This window comes from Bombus impatiens, unplaced genomic scaffold (genome assembly GCF_000188095.3).
Source record: "Bombus impatiens unplaced genomic scaffold, BIMP_2.2 scf_0017, whole genome shotgun sequence".
Classification (NCBI taxonomy): Eukaryota; Metazoa; Arthropoda; class Insecta; order Hymenoptera; family Apidae; genus Bombus; species Bombus impatiens.
The window spans coordinates 1,003,570-1,024,654 of NT_176436.1; the positions used below are offsets into that span (position 1 = coordinate 1,003,570).

At 39.2% G+C, this 21,085-nt stretch overlaps 2 protein-coding genes across 11 annotated transcripts in view; one reads left to right on the forward strand and one right to left on the reverse strand.

Moving 5' to 3' along the window:
* The window catches only part of LOC100749778 (tyrosine-protein phosphatase 99A), a 428,501-nt gene extending 422,343 nt beyond the window's left edge, over positions 1-6,158 (forward strand). For all 4 annotated transcript variants that reach the window (XM_033318609.1, XM_033318607.1, XM_033318613.1 and 1 more), the window contains exon 20: positions 24-6,158. The gene's annotated coding sequence lies outside the window, so the exon portion shown is untranslated. The remainder of the gene's footprint in view (positions 1-23) is intronic.
* A 1,527-nt stretch (positions 6,159-7,685) lies between these two features.
* Positions 7,686-21,085, reverse strand: part of LOC100741368 (Down syndrome cell adhesion molecule-like protein Dscam2) — a 165,147-nt gene continuing 151,747 nt past the window's right edge. For 2 of the 7 annotated variants that reach the window (XM_024364801.2, XM_033318600.1), the window contains 8 exons: positions 19,036-19,171; positions 18,408-18,535; positions 15,735-16,163; positions 14,665-14,949; positions 10,728-11,014; positions 9,463-9,715; positions 9,258-9,348; positions 7,686-8,470 (listed from right to left, as the gene is read on the reverse strand). In XM_024364801.2, coding sequence (XP_024220569.1) covers positions 8,053-8,470; positions 9,258-9,348; positions 9,463-9,715; positions 10,728-11,014; positions 14,665-14,949; positions 15,735-16,163; positions 18,408-18,535; positions 19,036-19,171 — 2,027 coding nt within the window. In that variant the 3' untranslated portion in view covers positions 7,686-8,052. Of the gene's footprint in view, positions 8,471-9,257; positions 9,349-9,458; positions 9,716-10,727; positions 11,015-14,664; positions 14,950-15,734; positions 16,164-18,407; positions 18,536-19,035; positions 19,172-21,085 lie in introns of all 7 variants that reach the window. The other 5 variants (XM_033318598.1, XM_024364813.2, XM_024364803.2 and 2 more) reach the window with 5 other exon arrangements.

Here is a 21,085-nt window from a genome sequence, read left to right on the forward strand (position 1 = left end):
AACTTTCTTTTTCTATCACATAGGCTACAGCGTAAGGAGTTCCAAATTGGACACGTCTTCGCACAAACGGAAGAACGGCAAATCGATCCTAGGATCAGCCTGAAGAGGATTCTCAAGCACCTTTAGTGTAAATAATTGATCGCGTTAGCTTATGCGCGTGTACGTGTACACTCTCGAGGACGTCGAATGACGAGGGTACGCGTACACGCGGTATAGAAAAAAAGAAAAATGAGGGTCCTGTTTTTGGTGTAGCTGGGTGCCAAAAACCACTTATTAAAGCACGCCACCCTGGACCTTCGTTTAATGTTGTTCATCGTGTAAGTGTACACTACTCGTTTTTTTCTGTATATATCCACACAGACACATTTTCGCGCGTATCGTGCACATAACATACTTACATAACATTACTCATCACGCGTACACGCACTTCACCCTACGACCATACATATACACACGCACGTATATTTAGATGTACGTGTAAACACCTTTATATAAGTTGGATCATATTCGATCACTTCTTTACCAAAGAATCGTTTATATTCGCTCTCGTTTCGTTTTAAGTCCCTTTCTAAGGTTTTATCGTTCAGCCGAAGACTGACCAATCGAATTCGCACTGTCGTGCACGCGTTGCGATCTATAAATAAAATCCACTATCGTTTCTTACTTTATAATCAAAGAAGAACATCGCGCTAATCGAATTCGATATGCTTGCATCCCTCTGTCTCTTTTCGCTGCAGCGAACATGCAATGTCACAAGGAATTGAAGATCCAAACATTGTTCGTAAACGCGTCGTCGTGCGTCTATTCGACTTTCTCGAGGTTGATGGAATGAGTCGTCCAGCGGAAGGCAAAATACGTTAAATAAAAAAGAAAGGATCAACGGATGAAAATCATGTGGACGGAACGCGATTAAAGTCGCGCAGGCGCGAGTATTTAACGATTTATCATGATCCGTGAGAATGATAGCAAACCGTGACCAATCGCAGCTCGATCGCTGTAAATTAACTCGGTGGAAAATAGATAACCGATAGCAAACGTGAAACCTGTTTTTGCGAACGTATCATGTCTGTACGCGAAGGAGAGAATGTGAGAGAGTAAGAGAATGCGAACAAATGTAGCTTGTTTATCATCCTATCTAATTAATTAATGTCGTAATCCATTCCTAACGTGTAAGATTTGAATTAAGCAAAACGTGGAAAATGTGCTACGTCTACGTGAACTTTTCTTCATCGCGGTATTTCGTTGTCCCGCGTGATTTCCGACCTGGCCAATCGAGCATCGAGACGCGACAGAAAGACAAAGAACAAGCTACGACGACGACAATCTGAAGCGTTCGATAATTAACGAGATTAATTTCCAATCGTGATATCAGAGATGACCTTGATCGGTATATACCGGATCAATGGAGATTGAGCAGCTTTTAGACTAACGTTGTCCAAATTCATGTGATCCAGCGAGATTCTTCATTGTGATATAAAAAAGAAGAAAAGAAGAAAAAAGAAAAAAAAAACAGAAAAATAGAATTCGACGCTGTTGTAAAATTTATTCTAGCCACAAGTTCCTTTGCCATGCGGTCATTTTTCTATGAGATCTAACATCCGGAAGACTGTTCTCTCATCCAGAATTCTTATATACACTTATATGCGTATTGCTAAGTCGGCATAATTTACGTGATACGGAAACAATAACTGCCTGTGACACCTTCGATCCATCTTCTATACGTGTTTTTTACCATCTTATATACGTTGTGACTAATCGTTGACGAACGATCTATCGTCCTTCGTTTTTACATTTTACTGCCGATTAACGATCGACGACGTGAAAGTTTAACAAAAAAAAAAGCATGAAAAAAATCTCAAAAAAATCTGTATATGTATATGTGCATGTATGTAACCGTGTCCGTATTAATAAGACGTATGTAAACGTAATTCACGACTGAACGACTTTTTAAACTCGTTATCGGTTTTTAACTGGATGTCGATGTAGTCTACTTAAACGTAAAACCGTGCTTCTTCCTTCGGGCTGATCGACGCGATGGAACGAGGAACCAAGGTCATTTTACAGTGTAAATCATCACCGTTCTTATCACCGTTTTAATATTTGACGACACTCGACATACCTTTATCAGAACGAAATCCAAACGTTGATCAGCGTGATTTGAAGCAGTTCGTTAAGGGATCCTGAAGGAAAATTAGAAAACTTAAGGCTTAGATATAGTTCGCGCCGATGAGAATATCAGCGGGTTGTATTTCTTGCTAACTTTCGGACACATCAGCTAAGAAACATAGTAAGCCAAGAAAAGAGAGAGGTGGGAGGGCGAAAGAGATGCAGAAGCGTATAAATCGATGTACGACAGTTGCGACATTCGACTACCCTTTGGTAGACCTATCTTTGGCTTTCTTGCCCTCTGTTTCACAAGAATGTAGACTTTCGTTAAACGAATTTGATCCTAGAGATATGTTCATCATTTTTCGATCGATACGATCGTGAGTCTCATGTGCATCGTTTCGACAGATAAAGGAACGTTGTCGATGATTCAGTAACTAAGCGAGCGTAACCGCTTGGAGCCTTATAATGGAAGGCTTCTGACGAATCAGAGAAACCGAGCCGACGTCCAGCGTCGAGCACAGCGTTCGTGGATGACGATCAAAGACTATTCGATTCTTTCTCGTTGATAATTGCGACTTGAATTATTTGAATCTCGATAGAGATTTTATTACAAAAATCGATTGATACATTTCGTAGAGAAAGAACGAATGGTAGTTGAGTCTTATGTATCATCCGATAAGATAGAAAACGCTCGAGCTGGACAGAAACAAAACGGTGCCTTCCTGCTCGTGAGCACAGGAAGGGAAGGCATCGCGAAAGTAGATAATTCCTTTGGGCCGATTGGGCCAGCGAATCCCTCCCTACAACGAGAAAGAGCTAAAAATGTCTGTACCATATGCGATATATTAATGTAATATCGGTTCCGCTGTAATTAGGGATAATTAGAACGCGAGATTGTTGTTGACTCGTGCAAAGACGTGTCTGGACGCCAACTATACACATCGTATACATACAAAGTATATACACCTGTATACAAAGCAACGGATGCACGCTATAATACCGCTGTTAAAAGTGCACGGAGAATTGACGACGAGCTCTTTTAGCATAAAAATAGTACACCACCGAACGAACTGACTGTTGTTAACTTGCTTAAACGAGCGAAAATGAATCACACGACAAAACGCATCGTATACATAAAGAGAGAAAAAGGTATATATAAATATAAATATATATATAAAATATAAATATATATAAATATAAATGCAAATATAAATATATTATATTCAGATATTTATGATATGAGAAGTGGAAAGCTACACATTGTAACGTCACGTTTCGAATCGCCACGCGAGATACCGTGATTAGCATGCATGTGTGCGTACGTAGAATTTATTGAAATTTTCGCGGGTGTTCTCGAGAATTGAGCCGTGTGATAGAGTAATGGGCGGCTCGCGTGGACACCGTCACTTCAAGTCCCTCCCATCGACGCGGAACACGGAGGAAAAATCAAAAGAAACAGAACATTTTCCTCGCTTGCGTGATGTCACGGTACCTGCGTCACGGAACGGCGTCGAATACGAATCTGTACTGTATTTTACGATAAGCACCGTAAATTCTGAATGTACCTATACGGATACAAAAGAATGATATAAAAATGAGCTGAGAGGAAGAGTGTGTATGAGTACGAGTGTGCATGAGAAAGTAAGTAGATGTGCAACGAAGGATGTATGTGGATCGATCGATTCCTGGGAGGATCGGTCGTCGCATCGTTTATACATATATAAATATTATACATAATTAATTCGGAGGATAAACGAGATAGGTGTGTATAGAAAAATAATTTAGACTCTAGTCAGCATAACACAATCGTAATCGACGACGCACACGTTTTTCTTGTTCATTTCGTTTCTTTTCTTACTTTGTCACGGGAGAACGCGTTATTCACGTCGTTCCCATCGTTGTTTCTCTGTACTCGATGCGTTCGGGTTTTTTTCCACGTAAGAGACGAGTTGTAATGAACGCGTGGCTGCGTTTACGGCTGTTCGTTTGCTCGGAAGGGGTGCGTTGACGCGGTGCGGACTAAAACAGTGCGACGTTCGTGGTAATTGTCGTTTCTGTTCTCCTCGTCTTTTCTTAATCCTGTCTTTACTTTCGCCTTTTTTATAATTATCTCTTTTCACGTTGTTAGCAATAATTAAAATTAATTCCTCTGATTAATAATAAAGGATTCGATGCTTCTATCTTTTTTTCCTAAATGTTATTGTACACGAGCTTCCGTTACATATGTTCTGAAAAATCGTGATGAAGATTCTAGAACGATGCGATGAACGGACTGCAGACGCAGCCATCGAAAGCCCGATAGAAGATAAGTGTTCGATAATGTAAACGAGCGTGTAAACACGCGTATCGAAGGCCTACACGAACCTCGAGGTGTCGCTTGAAAATCTGCGAAACGTTCGCGAGCGAGCCAAATTTTCGAAGAAAAATCGGGAACGCGCCGCGAATAGTTCGTTAATAAATGGCAACGAGTAAAGAAAAGTCGAACGCTTGATCGTACAGTCGACCAAAAGTCATTAGAGAATTAGCGAGGCAAAAATATCATCGGAGAAATCGGTTCTAGCGTTTAGAGGTAAATTTCAGGTCGACCACGATGTTACATTATTCGAATTAGAGAATCCGCGCGCGGGGAACGTACAACGTCACGCCACCGTAAGACTGCAAACACGACAAACAAACGAATTAAAGCAACAAAAAGAAAAAAAAAAAGAAAAAAATGAGAAAAGACCGCGACCGACAAGAACGGTGTTTTTTACGATTATTATAGTATATTACGATTATTAATACGTTTCCTTTCCGGCGTTAGTTTCCGCAGCATCGAGTCAATCGACGCGCGACATTTAAATGCAAGTATTCGCACAGGCCTACGATAAGAGAAACTCTTTATATACGTATCCATGATGTTTCACGTGTACACTAAATAAACAAAGCATTAATTGTCATTCAGCTAATCGATGATCGGACATGACATGCGTAGCGCTCTAGAAAAAATATGGGATAATGATGATACACCGAGAAGCTTTTGCCACCTATGAAAATGGCGGAACGACTTTTCACTTGCGTTTCACACTTGCAATTGGCCTAATCGATGGGTCCCATCATCTCCGACCTTTTTCATTCCTCGAACCCTGAAATTTTGAATGGCACGCTACTTCCGCTAGCACGGCGACGTCGTAATGGAACTGCATGGCAGAAAAACGGAAATGCAAGGAGACGCGCTAAGAAGACGGATTTATGTGAAGGTTAATTTTCTGTTCGTCATGGATTCTAGCAATATTGCGTACGTAATCAAAGCTAATCGATCGTATAATTGACTGACTGAGTGTGCAAATAACTTCCCGCGATGATAGCTCGTTGGCGAACAGTATTCGCGCGTATACATTTTTTATAATCGATGATTTTTCTTCCTAGTTAATCGTAATTCGCAACGGAACGACATCGAAGAAAATTTTCTCCACGTTCGCCAGCTAGCGTTGTACTAGTTTCTGAGAAATTGCGCTGCAGTTTCATTACGACTAGCATGCGATGTTTCAATTCGATATAGTACAAAAATTTGCGAAGTTGGAAAAACTCGAAGAACAAGATATATACATATAAATTGGAGAACAGCTAATAACTCGAACGATCAAGATTGTAACATGTCCGTTTACCTTAAACGATCGTACGATGCTTCGATTGTTCTCGACCACAGCTACGCTAAAGCGAAAAGTTGGAAGAAATGCACAGTGGAAACAGGCAAAAGATACACGTATGTCCTTTCACCGTAACAGTATCTTGACCAATTAAATACTAAGCTAGCATGGATGTATACACACTGAGATAAATGTTAACCAGTTACCTGCGTAATACTCAATGTTAAGTGTCGAACTGATGCTCGTTCAGATTTTTCTTGACGGCTGTCCTCGCTCGTGTGAACCTCACGGTTTTCTTTCTTCCATTTGCGCAAAACGAAACATTGCCAACGACTGTCTGCCAATCGTTTACGCGAATTTTTTAAACAAACGAAGAAAAAAAAAAAGAAGGAAGCAAACGGAGCAAAACGAGAAAAAAAAGATGAAAAAACTTTAAGAAACATTCCACGCCCCTTTTTTTAGATGATCAACGAAACGAAACATTGTTTGACTGCCATATACATATTTTACGATAATTTTATAGACGAGAAAACGGGGTGGACACCGAACGACCGAGGCTCCACTCCGCGTTCGACGCGATCTACCATGATTCGAATGAAATAGTATTCCGTGTTTTCTGAATGCGAATTTTATTGTAATCTACCCTGGTTAAAACGAAAAGAAAAAATGCGACTACACGACACATACTGATATGCGAAAAACTATTGTCACAGCTAATAAGTGTGTGTTTTTTCTTTGTTGTATACGTATCCGCCGTGTAGAAAAGTAGCGAATCCCCGCTCCAGCTCTCCACCCCTTCTCTGATGCGATCATTGTTGCAATCGATATCCCACAAGTATGTTGTAGTAATATACACTTCTTACTATCGAAAAAAAAAAAAAAAAAAACGTGAGTCATTCATTGCATCGATCGTAAAATTATAAATCGCGCCACACACTGCGCCCATAACCGACGACCAGTATTTTCTTTCCCTCACATATTGATTTCTTTTGCATTTGTCGATCAAAGTAGATGGTATTATCGTTAAATTTTTCTTTAAATTTAGGGCTTCCTTTTTCTGTGACAGTGACAGTCTTGCTATTGTTTATTGACCTTTCTTTGTTCTTTCCATGTTGTTTCTACCTAATTTGTTTCTTGGTATTAAATCCGTATAGTAGTAAAAAAAATTACTATAATAGAAAATAGGAAATTGTTTTATTCAAACTAAAATAAAAAAACTGTGCATTCGGGATTGTTTGCATGATATGGAAATAATAAATTAACGATGCACGAGAGATGAATGAAGCTTAAGGTCATGAAGCTCTTCATCGTTATCGACGGTGGGAATTTAGGAGTTTTACCATTCTCTCGGACTTATCAAACGACGGTAAAGGTAAGTATTCTCCGGTAACTGATATCGTTATAACAACAGGGATTAGGGAATTATCACAAAGATATGATTGAATCTACTAACTAATTCATTAACAAGAAATTTTTAATTTTTTATATGCTTCGATCGATATTAAAGCGATGTAGATTCAATAAAACACGTTGAAATACATCGTTTATCACATACGATAACGTAGCGATTTTGTCTCCAGATAAATTCTAGAATCGAATTACCCTCCTGTGGAAATACGACTGACGTGCAACTGATAAGCGCTAGTAATTAAGCTGATTGACGTCTTGTTTATGACCGCGTCTATAGCCACAAATTGTCATTTTAACGAATCACTGTTCTCGCCTGAAAGGCAACCGATCGGTGGGAATTTCGAATTCGCTTCGAAGCTATCTATCTCTTCGATCGGCACTTAACGAAGTGTCACATCAATCGTCGATGAATTTAAATCCGAAATCAATAAATTCCTTCGAAATCTATAGAAAACAAAATAGAATACTCTTATTTACATTCTTTGGTATTTTCGGTGCTGCATAGGTAAAGGTTCACGAAAGAAATTACACTGGTGGTTAGCTTTTTTCCGGTTTTTCTTACAAAAATACCTCTTTATTGTAAATGGATCGTCGACGGTAGTTACACGGAAAGACAGTCATCCATCCACAGAGAAGCGTTGGGGAATCCCGACAATCTCAACGGCGAGGAAATTTTCTTTTTTGCGTTTCGTATTTTTTTTACATTTTTGCTTTTTTGAATTAACACTCATCATGCTTTGGCATCTTTATTATTTTTACGTGTCTGTGTCTGTATGTGTGTACGTGTGACTGTGTCTCTTATGCGATATATCGTTTTTTTTTTTTTTTACTCGTTTCATTAACTTTTGCGGTTTCATTTTAGTTTTACTTCATTTTTTTTTCTTCGAATATTTGATTAACACACTTAGACAGTGATAGTGAAGTCTTTAGGTGATTTCGAGAGCGAGTTAGAAGGAAAACCCGTCCTCTTCCTGTGGAGCTTCAGTTTCATGTCGATATCGCACTCCGCTTCGCTGGTCTCGTGCGCGTCCGTGAAACCTGTCGGCGGCTTCAGTTCCAACGTAGACAACTCGCTGCCCCAGTCCTCTTCCTTCCTTGCCATTCTGGACGATCCGGGTTCCTCCAGCAGGCACAACGACTCTACGGACTTCCTCGGGCTCGGATCTTTCCCCAGCCGATCGCAAGATCCAGGCCTCGACGGTTGACTCGGTGATGCTCCCCTCGAATACGAATGCATCCCGGATTCCGAGAGCTTCATCACAGGGCGTAGTATTCCCGGTACACGACCGTCCATCCCCATATCGGGCGTTGCTCCTTGATTCCTGCAAATTTAACAATTCCATATGATACGACATTGAACGTGTTATAACAGTAGGCATTTTTGATAACAAATTTCCAGAATGAGATTAGAGTGGATTAAGCATCGATCATGATGTTACGTTAAAAGAGATCGAAGTTATATCGGTAGCGATTAGACTCATTTTTTACTCTTTCCTTTTATGCTTTCTTTTCATAGCCAGTATATTAAAAATGGAAAAGTACTTTTGGGAAAGCTGAATAATAATGAATAAAGATGCTTATACATTTTTAGGAAACATAGAAAAAACATGCAAATATATGTAAAATATTCAGAGTAAAATATTCGTTATAATATTTAAAGGGTGAAATAAGTTCTCTATAGCAACTTCATCTCTCTGGCTGTGTTCAAAAAGATATAAATTTGTATAAACATCCACAGTATAATGATAAATACACGCTAGAACTCTATTTATCTGAATTCAACGATAGTGAAAGAACTCATATAGTAGGAGTTCCTTGATTCTGTCCATTACTTATAATTTTCCATTCGTCTGTATAATACGAGTTCACGTTTTTACAAGTAGATTCGTTCAATAGAAGTTCACTTAACGAGGCGCTAAGATATCGTATCCATGAATAAAGTTCTACCGTATATAGTATACAGACTCAAAGGAAATGAATGAACCAGAGAAAGATTATATCGCTGATAATAGAATTCATAAAAAAGATTCGTTTAGAAAGTTTGACAGATAATCGAACGAAAATGACTCGTAGTACAATCCATAGGAATATTTCTCCGGGTTATCGTACCTTTGCTTCTCGAGCCTCGGGAAGGTCTTCCTCTCAGAAATTGGTGACGGCTCGGTTGATGTACTTGATTCGTGCGTGTGGTACAGCACATCTGGAAGGTGCACGCGAGACACGTTGATGCGAGAAACGTGAGACGTTAGTGGCGACCTGGATGCTGTTTAAGGCTGTTGCCGGCGTCGACACAGAAAATCGAATACTAACTTACTATGATGAACCGGCCTCGGGACCAGGGCTAGTCGCTGCTCCCTCTGCCCGATCGAATTCGGCCCCGGGGATCGCGTCATTATCGACGCCGGCCCGGAGTCGTCCAGGTGATTCGACGACTCGGTGCGACTGCTGGTACCGACCTCCGTGTCGCTGTCCGAGCCTAGTGTATCGTACTCCTCCGATTCTGACTTGAACGATTTCGACTTCCGCCGCGCCCTTCCTCGTACCTTTGTATACTGCTCCATGTCGCACTGCAACGTGTAAAAGTTACCTACGTTCTTTGGTATAAGCCTCGACATTAGAAGCTACATACAAACATCTCAATGACGTTCAATGCCATTAAACGAAATGGCTGCATAAGCATAAGATATGGGGGTTGTTCTTCGATGAAAGCAACTGTATGGATTTGGCTTCGTGATATTCAACAGTAATAAATTAGCTGCTCTATACACGAACGTCTGCGTATCGAATAGTAATTTGAACAGTCAAGAACTATTTACTATCTATGATATAGCGTAGTAGTTAGAACAGAGAAATTTGCGCACGTAGTTCTAATTCCGTGGCTAGGTATATTAAATAATCTTTTTTTTTTTTTGTATCTCATTCGCCCTTAATATTTTTTAAACTGTCACGTAAAGCTTGTTTAGAGACGAGCGAAGAGCAGAAGGAAAAATTTTCGATTACCTTACCCTGGCTGGCTAGCTGCAGGGAAAATGTAAATCGAAGCAACCGCAGCTAAGCGGACACTGCTGTGTACGTATACGATTATTTCACCAGTTTGCAGAACCAGATTCTCTATTGATGTTCGAGGTAAGTAACAAGTTTTCCGACCACACAGAGGCAAGCACATTTACTTGAAAGGAAAGTCTCGCCAGATCTAACGTAAGCTCGGGCACGATACATAAATGGAAGTCGTCTTACATTTATACGCGAGATCGAGTGCAGGCTACTTTGATCTCTCGGGATATCCGCCTACGTGTATACAAGCAATATATCATCGACCTGATCTCTCACGCTCGTACACGAGGATATATCGTTCCACCCTCCCCGATGAAGAGACATTTCTTTCCCGTAACGCGCCAGGTATGCACGAATGTGAGACACGCGCACAGAAGAGAAGGATACAGCCTTTTCGATCGATTAAATTACTCCGTGTGTAGGAGCCACGGAAAGTACATCCGTTTGAAAAGGTCTCTTCTCGCCATCTTCGAAACGTTTCTTTATCGAATTTCGTCGACAGTTATTTATGATCGGTACTCGTACCTGATTGCCTTGCAGCATCGTTTCGCTACGTTCGTAGTAGAACGCCTGTCGCATCGGGTTCGCCGACAGGTTTTCCTGCTCGGGCAGATTGAAGGTGGCGTACGGATAAATGTCTTCGGAATATTCGGGTATTCTTTCCAGCGCGCTCACCTCGCGACAGGGTGACTGCTGGCCCGGTTTCCTCACGGTCGCGTAGTATTGTTCCCTCTGCTCCATGTTATGCTTGTTCTCCAGCGCAGCCTGCGTTTGCGAATTCGGATCGTTCGCTCGACCAGATCTTTCCGCTTCTGCAATCATCGCGATTAATTAACACGTTTCTTCGTGATTATCAGTTTACGCCATGCGACGTGACCGATCGAAACATTAGACAGATATCCGCAGGTATATCGGTTACGAAAGATTTATTATAAACTTGAAGCGAGCAGACCAATTATTGGAGTGCTAGTTCGATAAATTAATTTTATTTATTTATGAGAAAAGTGTCTATGCCAGGTAGGTGTAGAAGTAATTTATCGAGTGAAATATTTTGTCAATTTGGGGAAAAAAGCAGTCAAGTTTCAGAGTTTTCGTCATTAATGAACGGGAAGGATAGATGAAATGAATGACAGTTCGGTTGATGATTAATGGATGATGGCTTAAGTGATAAGCAGTGGGTAATAGTTCAGTTGACGATTAATAGATGATGATTTAGCTGATAATAAATGTATAATAATTCAATTGACGATCAATGGATGATAGTTTGATCGATTATCATTAAATCGTGCTAAGAAATGTGTACTAAGCCATAATAAAAAAATACTAAAAATGATTATGATACCAAAACCAATAATATTAGGAGAGTACGATTTGATCCAAAAGGAAGACATTCAAAAATTACACCTTTCACGAGCCCGTTTGGTTGCAGAATTGAGAACGTAAGATTGCAATTATATAAAAACTTTGATATTTTTTTGATAGATAGGTTGTCCGAAGAAGTAACTCAACAAGTGAATTAACACATATATTGCGTAAATGCTATTGATAAAAGATTTCAAGTGTTAATACATACATGCGAATGTTAGAATAAATCTATACGAAGTACGTCGAACACGTTGTTTTTTGTAATTAACGAGCTAACAAAAATAGAAGACAAATTGTCAATAGTGTTTACCTGTTATAGGTGATATGACATGTCCAAAGCACAGCGTCTTAGGATACTTCGACAAACCTTTCAAACCGCCCACGTATCAAAGACTTGACGTGGCTCTACCACGCTATCGGAGAGAATTTCAACGCAACGAGGACGGCTTTGACGGCTTTGAAAATCTACTACCAAAATTTCATCGCATAAAGGACTTCGTCGATTAAGCTTGTAATTGTATTTGTCTCAAAAGTGCAGTTAAGTCGTACGTTACTCGGAAAGAAATCCCAGATATCGATAAGATGCTTACAACAAATAGATTTTTCACTTTATATTCCAAAAGCAATATGTCACGGAATTTTAATTAATATTATACCACTGTATAACATGTTTATTCGTTTTCTTTCACTCGTCCTAGCCTCGTATCCAATATTAGAAATTTTGTACATATCGTCCTTGGAATATAAAGCGACAAATCTATCTGAAACTAGATGGAAACTTCTGCACCCCACTGTATAGGGACTTTTATTCCAACATCTCGAAGAAGGTGAGAAAACGAGGCTGTAATACAGTTCTAATACCAAGAAAGAAGACTGTAATTAGACATAAGTCGCTCGGATATAAGTCAAACTGATCAGTAGATTCGAAAAAAGAAGATCCAACGGTTTAGAATAGAATCTTGCGCCACTTTCGAATCATTGTAAACGCATAGATAATTTTTGCTCATTCCACGCGCGCCAACGAAACGATCGCTTCGCTTTAGCACCACAACGGCAGATATACTTGCATGATCCGCGCACGGCTGCCTCGTTCGTCAGGCATTTAATTAATCAAATCGTTCCAGACGAACGTATGAATCCCGGTGATGTTGACACTGCAGTGGTAAGTGGTTGGCCGAATAAAAATGCACGGCACCCGATTGGATCCATTAAGAGGAACGTTGAGACGCGAAAAGAGGGTGGAAACGAAAATCAGGAATCAATTTTCGCCCGTTAACTGGCGATATCTCGTGGCTCGCCATCCCTCAAAGGTGCCCCCACGGTATAGTAATTGGAGCACAATCCTGCGACGTTTAGCTACTCAATAACGACGAGTGGTACGAGTGCGGCGCCAGCACGCCCTTCTGGCTTAATGCAAATTGCCGCCGCTGAAATCCTACCCGCGTGCTTCGAGTACCGAGCTATCGATCCCTGCCCTCCGATCGAGTCGTCCTATCCTTCCTTTCGAATTTCCTTTGTGATCGATCTGTGTATATATATATATATATATATATATATATATATATATATATATCGAACTATATATATTAGTAAATATAAATTGGGTCGTTGAAAATGATCGTGGCAAAATTTAAGAAGAATTCGAAGTTAACGTATTTTTATAGAATCAGAATTTTTATAATTTAATTTGGCTCAACCAGTGACATTTAAACAGCGATATGTTTCGTATATATAGTAAATAATAAAATATATTATCGTTATTCTTTTTAATGGGTAATTTAATTTTATAGCCTGAAAATTCTATATTAAAGAAATTAGCGTCGTTTCCAGTTACCAATTCATCATTGATTTGGAAACTTTGATAAAAATTCACTTACTGCTACTATAAATCGAACAGTGTCCGGATACTTATGACTAATGTGGTAACTATCTGTAGTATACGAGGTAGCGTAACTATCGAACTTTCTATGTAAGATTTTATCGTCGAATTTGAGGAAATCGGAACTCATCAATGGATCAGGTGGATGATTATAATACACTGGAAGGATATGTACTCTAACAAGTTATGACAAAGATAATACACATAATGAAGACGATTACGATATCGTAAAAACTGATGTAGTAAAGAATGATTTGAATCATTCAGAAGGAACAGATCGAAAAGTTCTCTAAGGACATAATATCGTACAATCGAGAAGGATTTGATATATTTACAAAGACTTTATGCCGGATAAATTATTTGAAGGAATAGTCGAACGATTAAATATATGCACTGTACAAATGTTATTCCAATCACGGTCATCAGTGATCCACGTTGAACTGAACGTGTTACTACGATCGATTCCGACTTTATACGTTTCACAATTTACAATCTAGAATTCGGCTCGATCCTTTGTTAATATCGAAGTAATAATCTTACTTTGATCGACGTAAGACTTCGTTGTCGAATCGGAGAAAGTTAAAGCTTACCGATGGATCGGTTGGCGGATAATTGCTATAGCACGATTAAGTTTGAATCGGTGATGGTTCGTGATTGAATGTACAAGGTATAGGATGTGTATACCGGGCCGAATTTCGGCCGTGTTATAGACACGAATTCCGTTGTTACTCTGAAATCATGATTTTCGTTTCACGCGTACGCGCATGTTATACGTTGAAGTATACACACGTGCACGTAACTAGGGTCGTTAATTGAACATCGATTCAATGCTTCTTTGTTTGATAACGCTTGTTTCAATACAACGAAATATACATCTCCCTCCGGTGATTTTAATTATATGTACGGTTATTTGAGCACACGCGATAACGGTAACGCAGAAATGAATTTGAATTTTCAAGCCAAATGGGAATTTCCCCGATCGCTGTCCATAAACGTGTCGCAAAAACGTTCGTCGAACTCTCATGGACACTGCTTCTTGCCGCCGGTTGTATATTTTACGTCTAATTACACGCGGACATCGACCAAATTGTTACGATTCATCGTTTAAAGTAAATGTCGACGAACGAATTTTTACTTTAAACAAAAAATACAATTTCGTAGCGAATAACTGTGAATGACAAACGTTAGCGAAAGGTCTATCCGCGAAAAGAGACTTACGTGTTTTCAAGCAAAAGCAAATGCCAGCCACTGCTAGGAATATGGCGAGAAACGAGATCACGGTAGGCGCCAGCACGTGGGCGTCAAAAAACAGCGAGGTCTCTTCGGTTTCCGGCGGATGCTCGTCATGCATTCGATTACTGCCGGTCGGCGATAGCGTGTTGAACAGGTATTCGGCCTGCGTCGAGCCTGCGTTGTTGTACGCAGTGACACGGAGTTCGTATTTGGTACCACTTTGCAGACCCACTATAGGGAATCTCGATTGCGGCGGCACGCTATTCGACACTGCAACAGAATTAGGGTCGTTGTGTGAAACAGACCATAACATGCTGCGGGCTACAAAAAGTTTCCGGAACTATTTCGGATACCAAAACTTTTAAAAAGACTTTTGTTTTTAATAACTGTACTTTTCTTTTATATTAATGGAGAAATTATCATTACCAATCGGTATTAAATAAATAATCAAGAAAGTTAGGTCAGGAAAAAATGAATAGTCCGCGAGCAAAAACCATGAACACCTTTTTCCATGATAATTTACCAATTAATTGTATCAGCTTTTGTAGCTACTGTATAGGTCATCCCATAAGTTCGTGCCGACTTTTGTGTATACATTTCATGTGTCGATTTATAAACATACGGCGATAAGGGACCGATGCACTTGAGCTTAGCTGATCGAGAACAGGCTAGAGCAGATTTTCGTGGATATAAGGTCGTAATATAACGAACACAGTGATTTTTAACAGTAAAAAATCATGAGTGAAATGCGTATCCATTTTCGACATCTCGTGTTATATGAATTTCGGAAAGGAAGTTCTGTAACAATTGCCACGAAAAACATATGTGCTGTTAACGGAGAAAATGCGCTTTCATCTCGCACCTGTAGGAAGTGGTTCCAACGTTTTAGAGCTGGGAATTTCTGTTTAGAAGACGAGGAACCTAACCCTAACCTAGGGGTGATCTATGCATACCATATTAGCCCATGTAATTTGTAACTTATAAAATTTCGCTAATAACAATAATTCAAACTAAATCAGTATCTCCATATAATCTTCTACTTCTGTAACGCTTACCGAGCAGCCAATCACCAGGAAGTCTCCTATATTCTGCCACGAAATACAACAAAGGACATCCTCCATCTTGCCAGGAGGTCAATTCCAACGTAATGAACGTCTGGTTGGACTTGATCAGCTGATGTTTCGTAGGAGGAATAGGCTTCGTCCCATTTGTCTTCGCTGTCTCGATCTTACTGGCGCTTCCGCTACCAATCCTGTTGAAGGCTGCTAACGTGAACTGGTACTTGGTCCCACATTCTAAACCTTCGAGAAGATGCGTGTTTGCTTTCCTATCCAACATCACTTCCTCCCACTCGGAGTACTCTCGACGATAAGCCAACAAGAATCCTTTGATAGGGGCGCCCCCATTGTCGCCTTGCTTCCACTGCAGTTGAACCGCATCGGTTGTGGTACCGGTGGCGATCAAAGTCGGTGGAGTTGGCGGCACTGTGCAAAGTTGTTCGATTAAGGCCAGTGGTTTGATCGCTCAAGAACGACTGCTCGATTGATTAATCACGTTAAACTATAAATTGGACAGCCGTAAATAGAGAACGGGAGAGAAGTTGTTTCCCTCGATCTGTTAAATCTCTCAACTAGTAGCGTTCATTGAGTCATTCTTGACCTGAATGTCTTCCACTGTCGTTAACAAATTTCTGAAGTTTTAAGGAAAAATGAGATAATCGTTATCGATAATCGCCAGTAATACGATATTGATGATCGTAATTGATAGTGATTTTTCACTTCGTTCTTTCGCTACAGGTTTTTTGTGAAATATCAAGAATCACTTGGTTTGTTCAAACTTGAGCGAGATACTCTACCGCAACAGAGTTAGCCAGAGAAGACGAGATAACTCCAAACTCTTGGGCTATGTTTAAATGCGGCATTTCATTTCTATTGGAAATAATTTATTTCAATTCCATTTATTCGAATGAAATTTTAGTTAATGCTCGATTGACTGGATTCCTGCCTCTTTCACTTATTTGAACACGGACTTTTATTATGTGGGAATAAAAATAATGACATTGATAAATTGCTATCGTATGAATTTTAATTACATTATTTGCCCATGACAAATTCAGATAAACGAAATCATACTGTTATACACATTTAGAAAAATTAGAATTTAAAATTGATTTATTTTGACCAATTTTTCATTTCATCGTTATCGAAATTTCTAGGCAAACAACGACCCACTTTACATGTAACGAGTCTTCAAAGAAACTTGAAAAGAATTTGTAATTCATAAGAACCAACTGTTCAACAAATTCCAAAGCAAAGTCTCTAGGTGCGATCTATTCTTGCTGAGCTTGAGATACAGCCACCATAGTCTCCGACAGGAAACGAAATCAGAAAACTCAGTGCACGTCGCGTGTAACATATTTGCCTAGTTTTTCCCCAAATCCGTTCTCACGTACGACCGCGAGAATTCGAACGACGTGGAGATTGTATCGTCGTCGTCGCGTTCCACGCTCGTCCCGCGTAACTAAGTGTCTTTGGTAAACGTATTCGTCGTATACTACTTACCATAACTATCAGGTCACTTTGTTTAGTATTTTGTAACATAAGGTATATACAGGGTGGTTGGTAACTGGTGGTACAAAGGGGTGATTCTACGCGAAGAAAGAAGTCGAAAATATAGAATAAAATTTTTTTTTCTCATTTTTTGTTTTAATTTTTCCATCGAGACAACGATCTACAGTGATTTTCTCGAAAACAAAGCCTCGAACGAAAAATTTTTATTCTATATTTTTGACTTCTTTTTACTCGTAGAATCACCCCCTTTCCGCTCGTACCACCAGTTACCAACCACCCTGTATATAATACAAGTAACAAAACGAACTATCTTTCCTTATTATTCATTGGGAGAAAGTAAACAATTTTACTTTATTTAGTATATTATATCGTAAGGTATATATGACGCGAGTGAAAAAATAAATTTGTAATAAAACAGCAATGAGAGAGAGAGAGAGAGAAAGACATGCAATTTATATGAAATTTTAATAGGTGTTTTAATACTTATAGTTGTTGGTGTATCTTCTCGAGCGTGTTCGAAATACGTATTTTATTCGACGCCAAATAATTGCATAGCCATCGAAACGTAAAACAGTTCGATGTAACTTTTAACGAACTCTCCTCTTCCCATTAACGGCGAGCTTTTCCAGGATAACTGCGACCAATTCCCGTTCATTGCCATGATAATACGCGCGACGCAAGCGAGACAAACGAAGGTTACCCAGGACGCGACGTCGATTTGCGTTTTCGACGCGACGTCGATTCGCGTTTCCAATGCGACCCGTTGACCCGATTCGTTTCGCCATAGCGGTTATCTGCCTGGTATTATCCCCTTCTCGCCGAAACAATGTTACAAACAACACGCGGTAAACCCTTTACTTTAGTTGTAAATCGCCGATAGAAGAATCCTAAACCAAGCGAAAGGGATACCACGAAGGAGGAATTTTTACGTTGTGGTTTAAAAAGATAAGTTTTCGTATAATAAGGGTTGGAAGGATTATCTTAAATACAATAGAATCTCAGTTTCGAATGGGCGGGAATAAAAGGATTGCCTCACGTTTCTCACCGTAGATACAATAACAACGTCGCGATAAAGCGATTACTGCAAAATGACATTAAAGGACGAAGAATCTGGATCACCGGGATGATTTTTTCTCCCAGGTGACTCGTTTCACATACCTTGCACTTGCAGCGTGTACACGATTTCATCGGAGCCAAGAGGATTCTTCACGTGGCAGGAATAGTTTCCCTCGTGCGTCCTCTGCACGTTCCTCAGTGTTAATGTGTTGTCCGAACCGATGTCTGATCTGTCGTGGAAACATCATCATCTTATATACTTACATACACTGTAGCATTGTCTCAAGTGTCGTAATTCGCGGGCAAATTTCCTGAGATGAATTTATAATCACGAATTTCCTGAGATGAATTTATAATCACGAATTTATTATTATTTACTATTACGCACGGCCGTGAAAATAATGTGGAACGCGTTGATTTAATCTTTGTGACAGTAATCGCTAGACAACGTATTTGTGTAGCTTTTCTCTGACATTTGTTATCTAAATCATTCGCATCGTCCAGGATTTTTTAGTTCATGAAATTTACCTTTTTTCCATCGTTCTAAAAATACTTAATAACATAGGTGACATCGATGATCACCGTAACAGTCAACGTGTTAAGTAGTCGTAAACTATTCCAACCGCTCGAAAAACTCGCAGAAATTTATTATTATGTATTGCGTTCAATCTACGAGACTGAACACAATCTATGATACATCTACACGATCTTGCACACGTTTCACACTTACTTCTGCTGCAACTTGATGTCGCCGCGACGCCATTCTACCGTCGGCCGTGGATTACCGACGGCGAGACAGGCCATATTGACGTCCACCCTCCACGGCACCACCAGCGGTACTCCGAACGATATTATAGCTGCTGGAACTAATTAAAAGTCCCGGTTATCCTTGCTCTTCGTTAAACTTCCTCCAGCTATGATCCGTGTTTGAGTTCACTTTCGAAACTTGCCTCGTCTATTCTCCTCTCTCATCGTTTCTCCTTCTCCTTATATTCCTCGAGAGCAAAGAATTTTTAACGGGACATTTGAGAAACGAAACTCGAGTACCGATTTCGGGGAAGATGCTTTCAATTATTCGAACGAATCTAGCCGGGTTACTTTGATTAAAATACATGATTCCCGGAAGTCCTATATTAGCACAGCCACTTCGATCAACTTCGACCCCACCCAAACTTTGAACCAGTCAAAGTCAAAGTAAAGAATCGTGGGAGTAACATCGATTATACATCCCATGCATATGAAACGAGGCAATGAACAAGTAGTAGAGAAATCCATCGAATGTCTTGTTCCAGAAACGAACTTGGTCTATGAAAATTATTATTGGTATGCTATCGTTTCATTCATTTGAATTACTAAATTACGGTTAAATTGAATTGTAATGATTTTATTTCTGGAAATCATCGTGGCTATCGCATTATTAGAATATTTAAAATATTTAAAATATTTTGATGCGATTAAATTAATTTTCGAAGACAAATATACGCAATAAGGAGACTAAAAACGAGTTTATAGTCGTCAAATCCTGCGGAATTACTTTGCTATTGGAAAAATTCTTTATCTTCGTGTTCTTTAGCTCCATAGTATTGTAATTTTAAAATTATTATCGGAATTCGTTAATTATAATGGTTTCGCTTTTCCAATAAGAGAACGTTGAGCCTCGTGTGTCGATGAAAAGTGGGCAAAAAGTAATGAATTTTAACAGGAATTACATTTATCGAAGGCACGTGATTATTCATTCTGTGTTTTATACAACTCTCTTTATTACGAGAAATTTAGTGCTGTAAGAACTTGAGGGAACTTAAAATCTACTTGAAAGAATTTATTGTTGGAAAGAATGGAAAAATTGCGGAGAGAATGATGTTTGGCAGGAAGTTATCGAAAGAAACAGTGAAGACGTTACTTGATAAAGCGCTAAATTTTTACCTAAATTTCGTTACGAACTTCTCGAACAACTTCATATTACAATCTGATTAAATTGACTTTTGCAAGCCAATATGCAATAATAAAATTGGCCTTTGTAATTGTCAATCCTGTTAGAAGTACTTTATTATTTGACTAGTTTTTTATCTCCAGACATTTTAATTTCTGAAGTATAAGTTAGATTAGAAAAGTTCTTTTAAGCCGATGGAAAGACTTCCGACGTTAATGATATTTCAATAGTAAATGTATGTAGCAACTAGCAAGATATATTATCGCTATATCTTCTAATAGATAATTTAAGTTCACTGTTGAGCTGATAAAGAGATATATATCTTTTACAGTAAGTACTTCTAATTACTACTAAGTACAGTACTAATTACAGTACTACTTCTAATTATTACAGTAACCGGATATTTACAACAGCCATGAAAGATATTGCTACATGTCCTTATTTTCTAATGAAGAATTTCGTTATCAAATTTTTCATCCCATTTTCATTATAGAAAAGTATATAACTATATTAAAGTACCACGAAAAATGACAGGCAATTTAATATACTTGGACCTAATTGATTAGTATCTAAGTGTTCTAATAAATACAGTAAGAACGATACAGCACTTCTGAATCTTAAAAAAAAGTAGAAGGAGAAGCTCAATGTGAATGAAAAAAAGAGAAAGTGACGATGGTGAGAGTAGAATATAGAAATACAAAGCCAGCATCGTGTGGTTTGTTTCCCGGGGGATTATGGTTCACGAATTTTTCATATAACTTCCACGTTCATTGGCCCCATTTTCCACGTGTTCGCCACGATCGTTCGCGAATCGAGCTGTTCAATTCAATTCCTCCAGGGAATGAAAGAA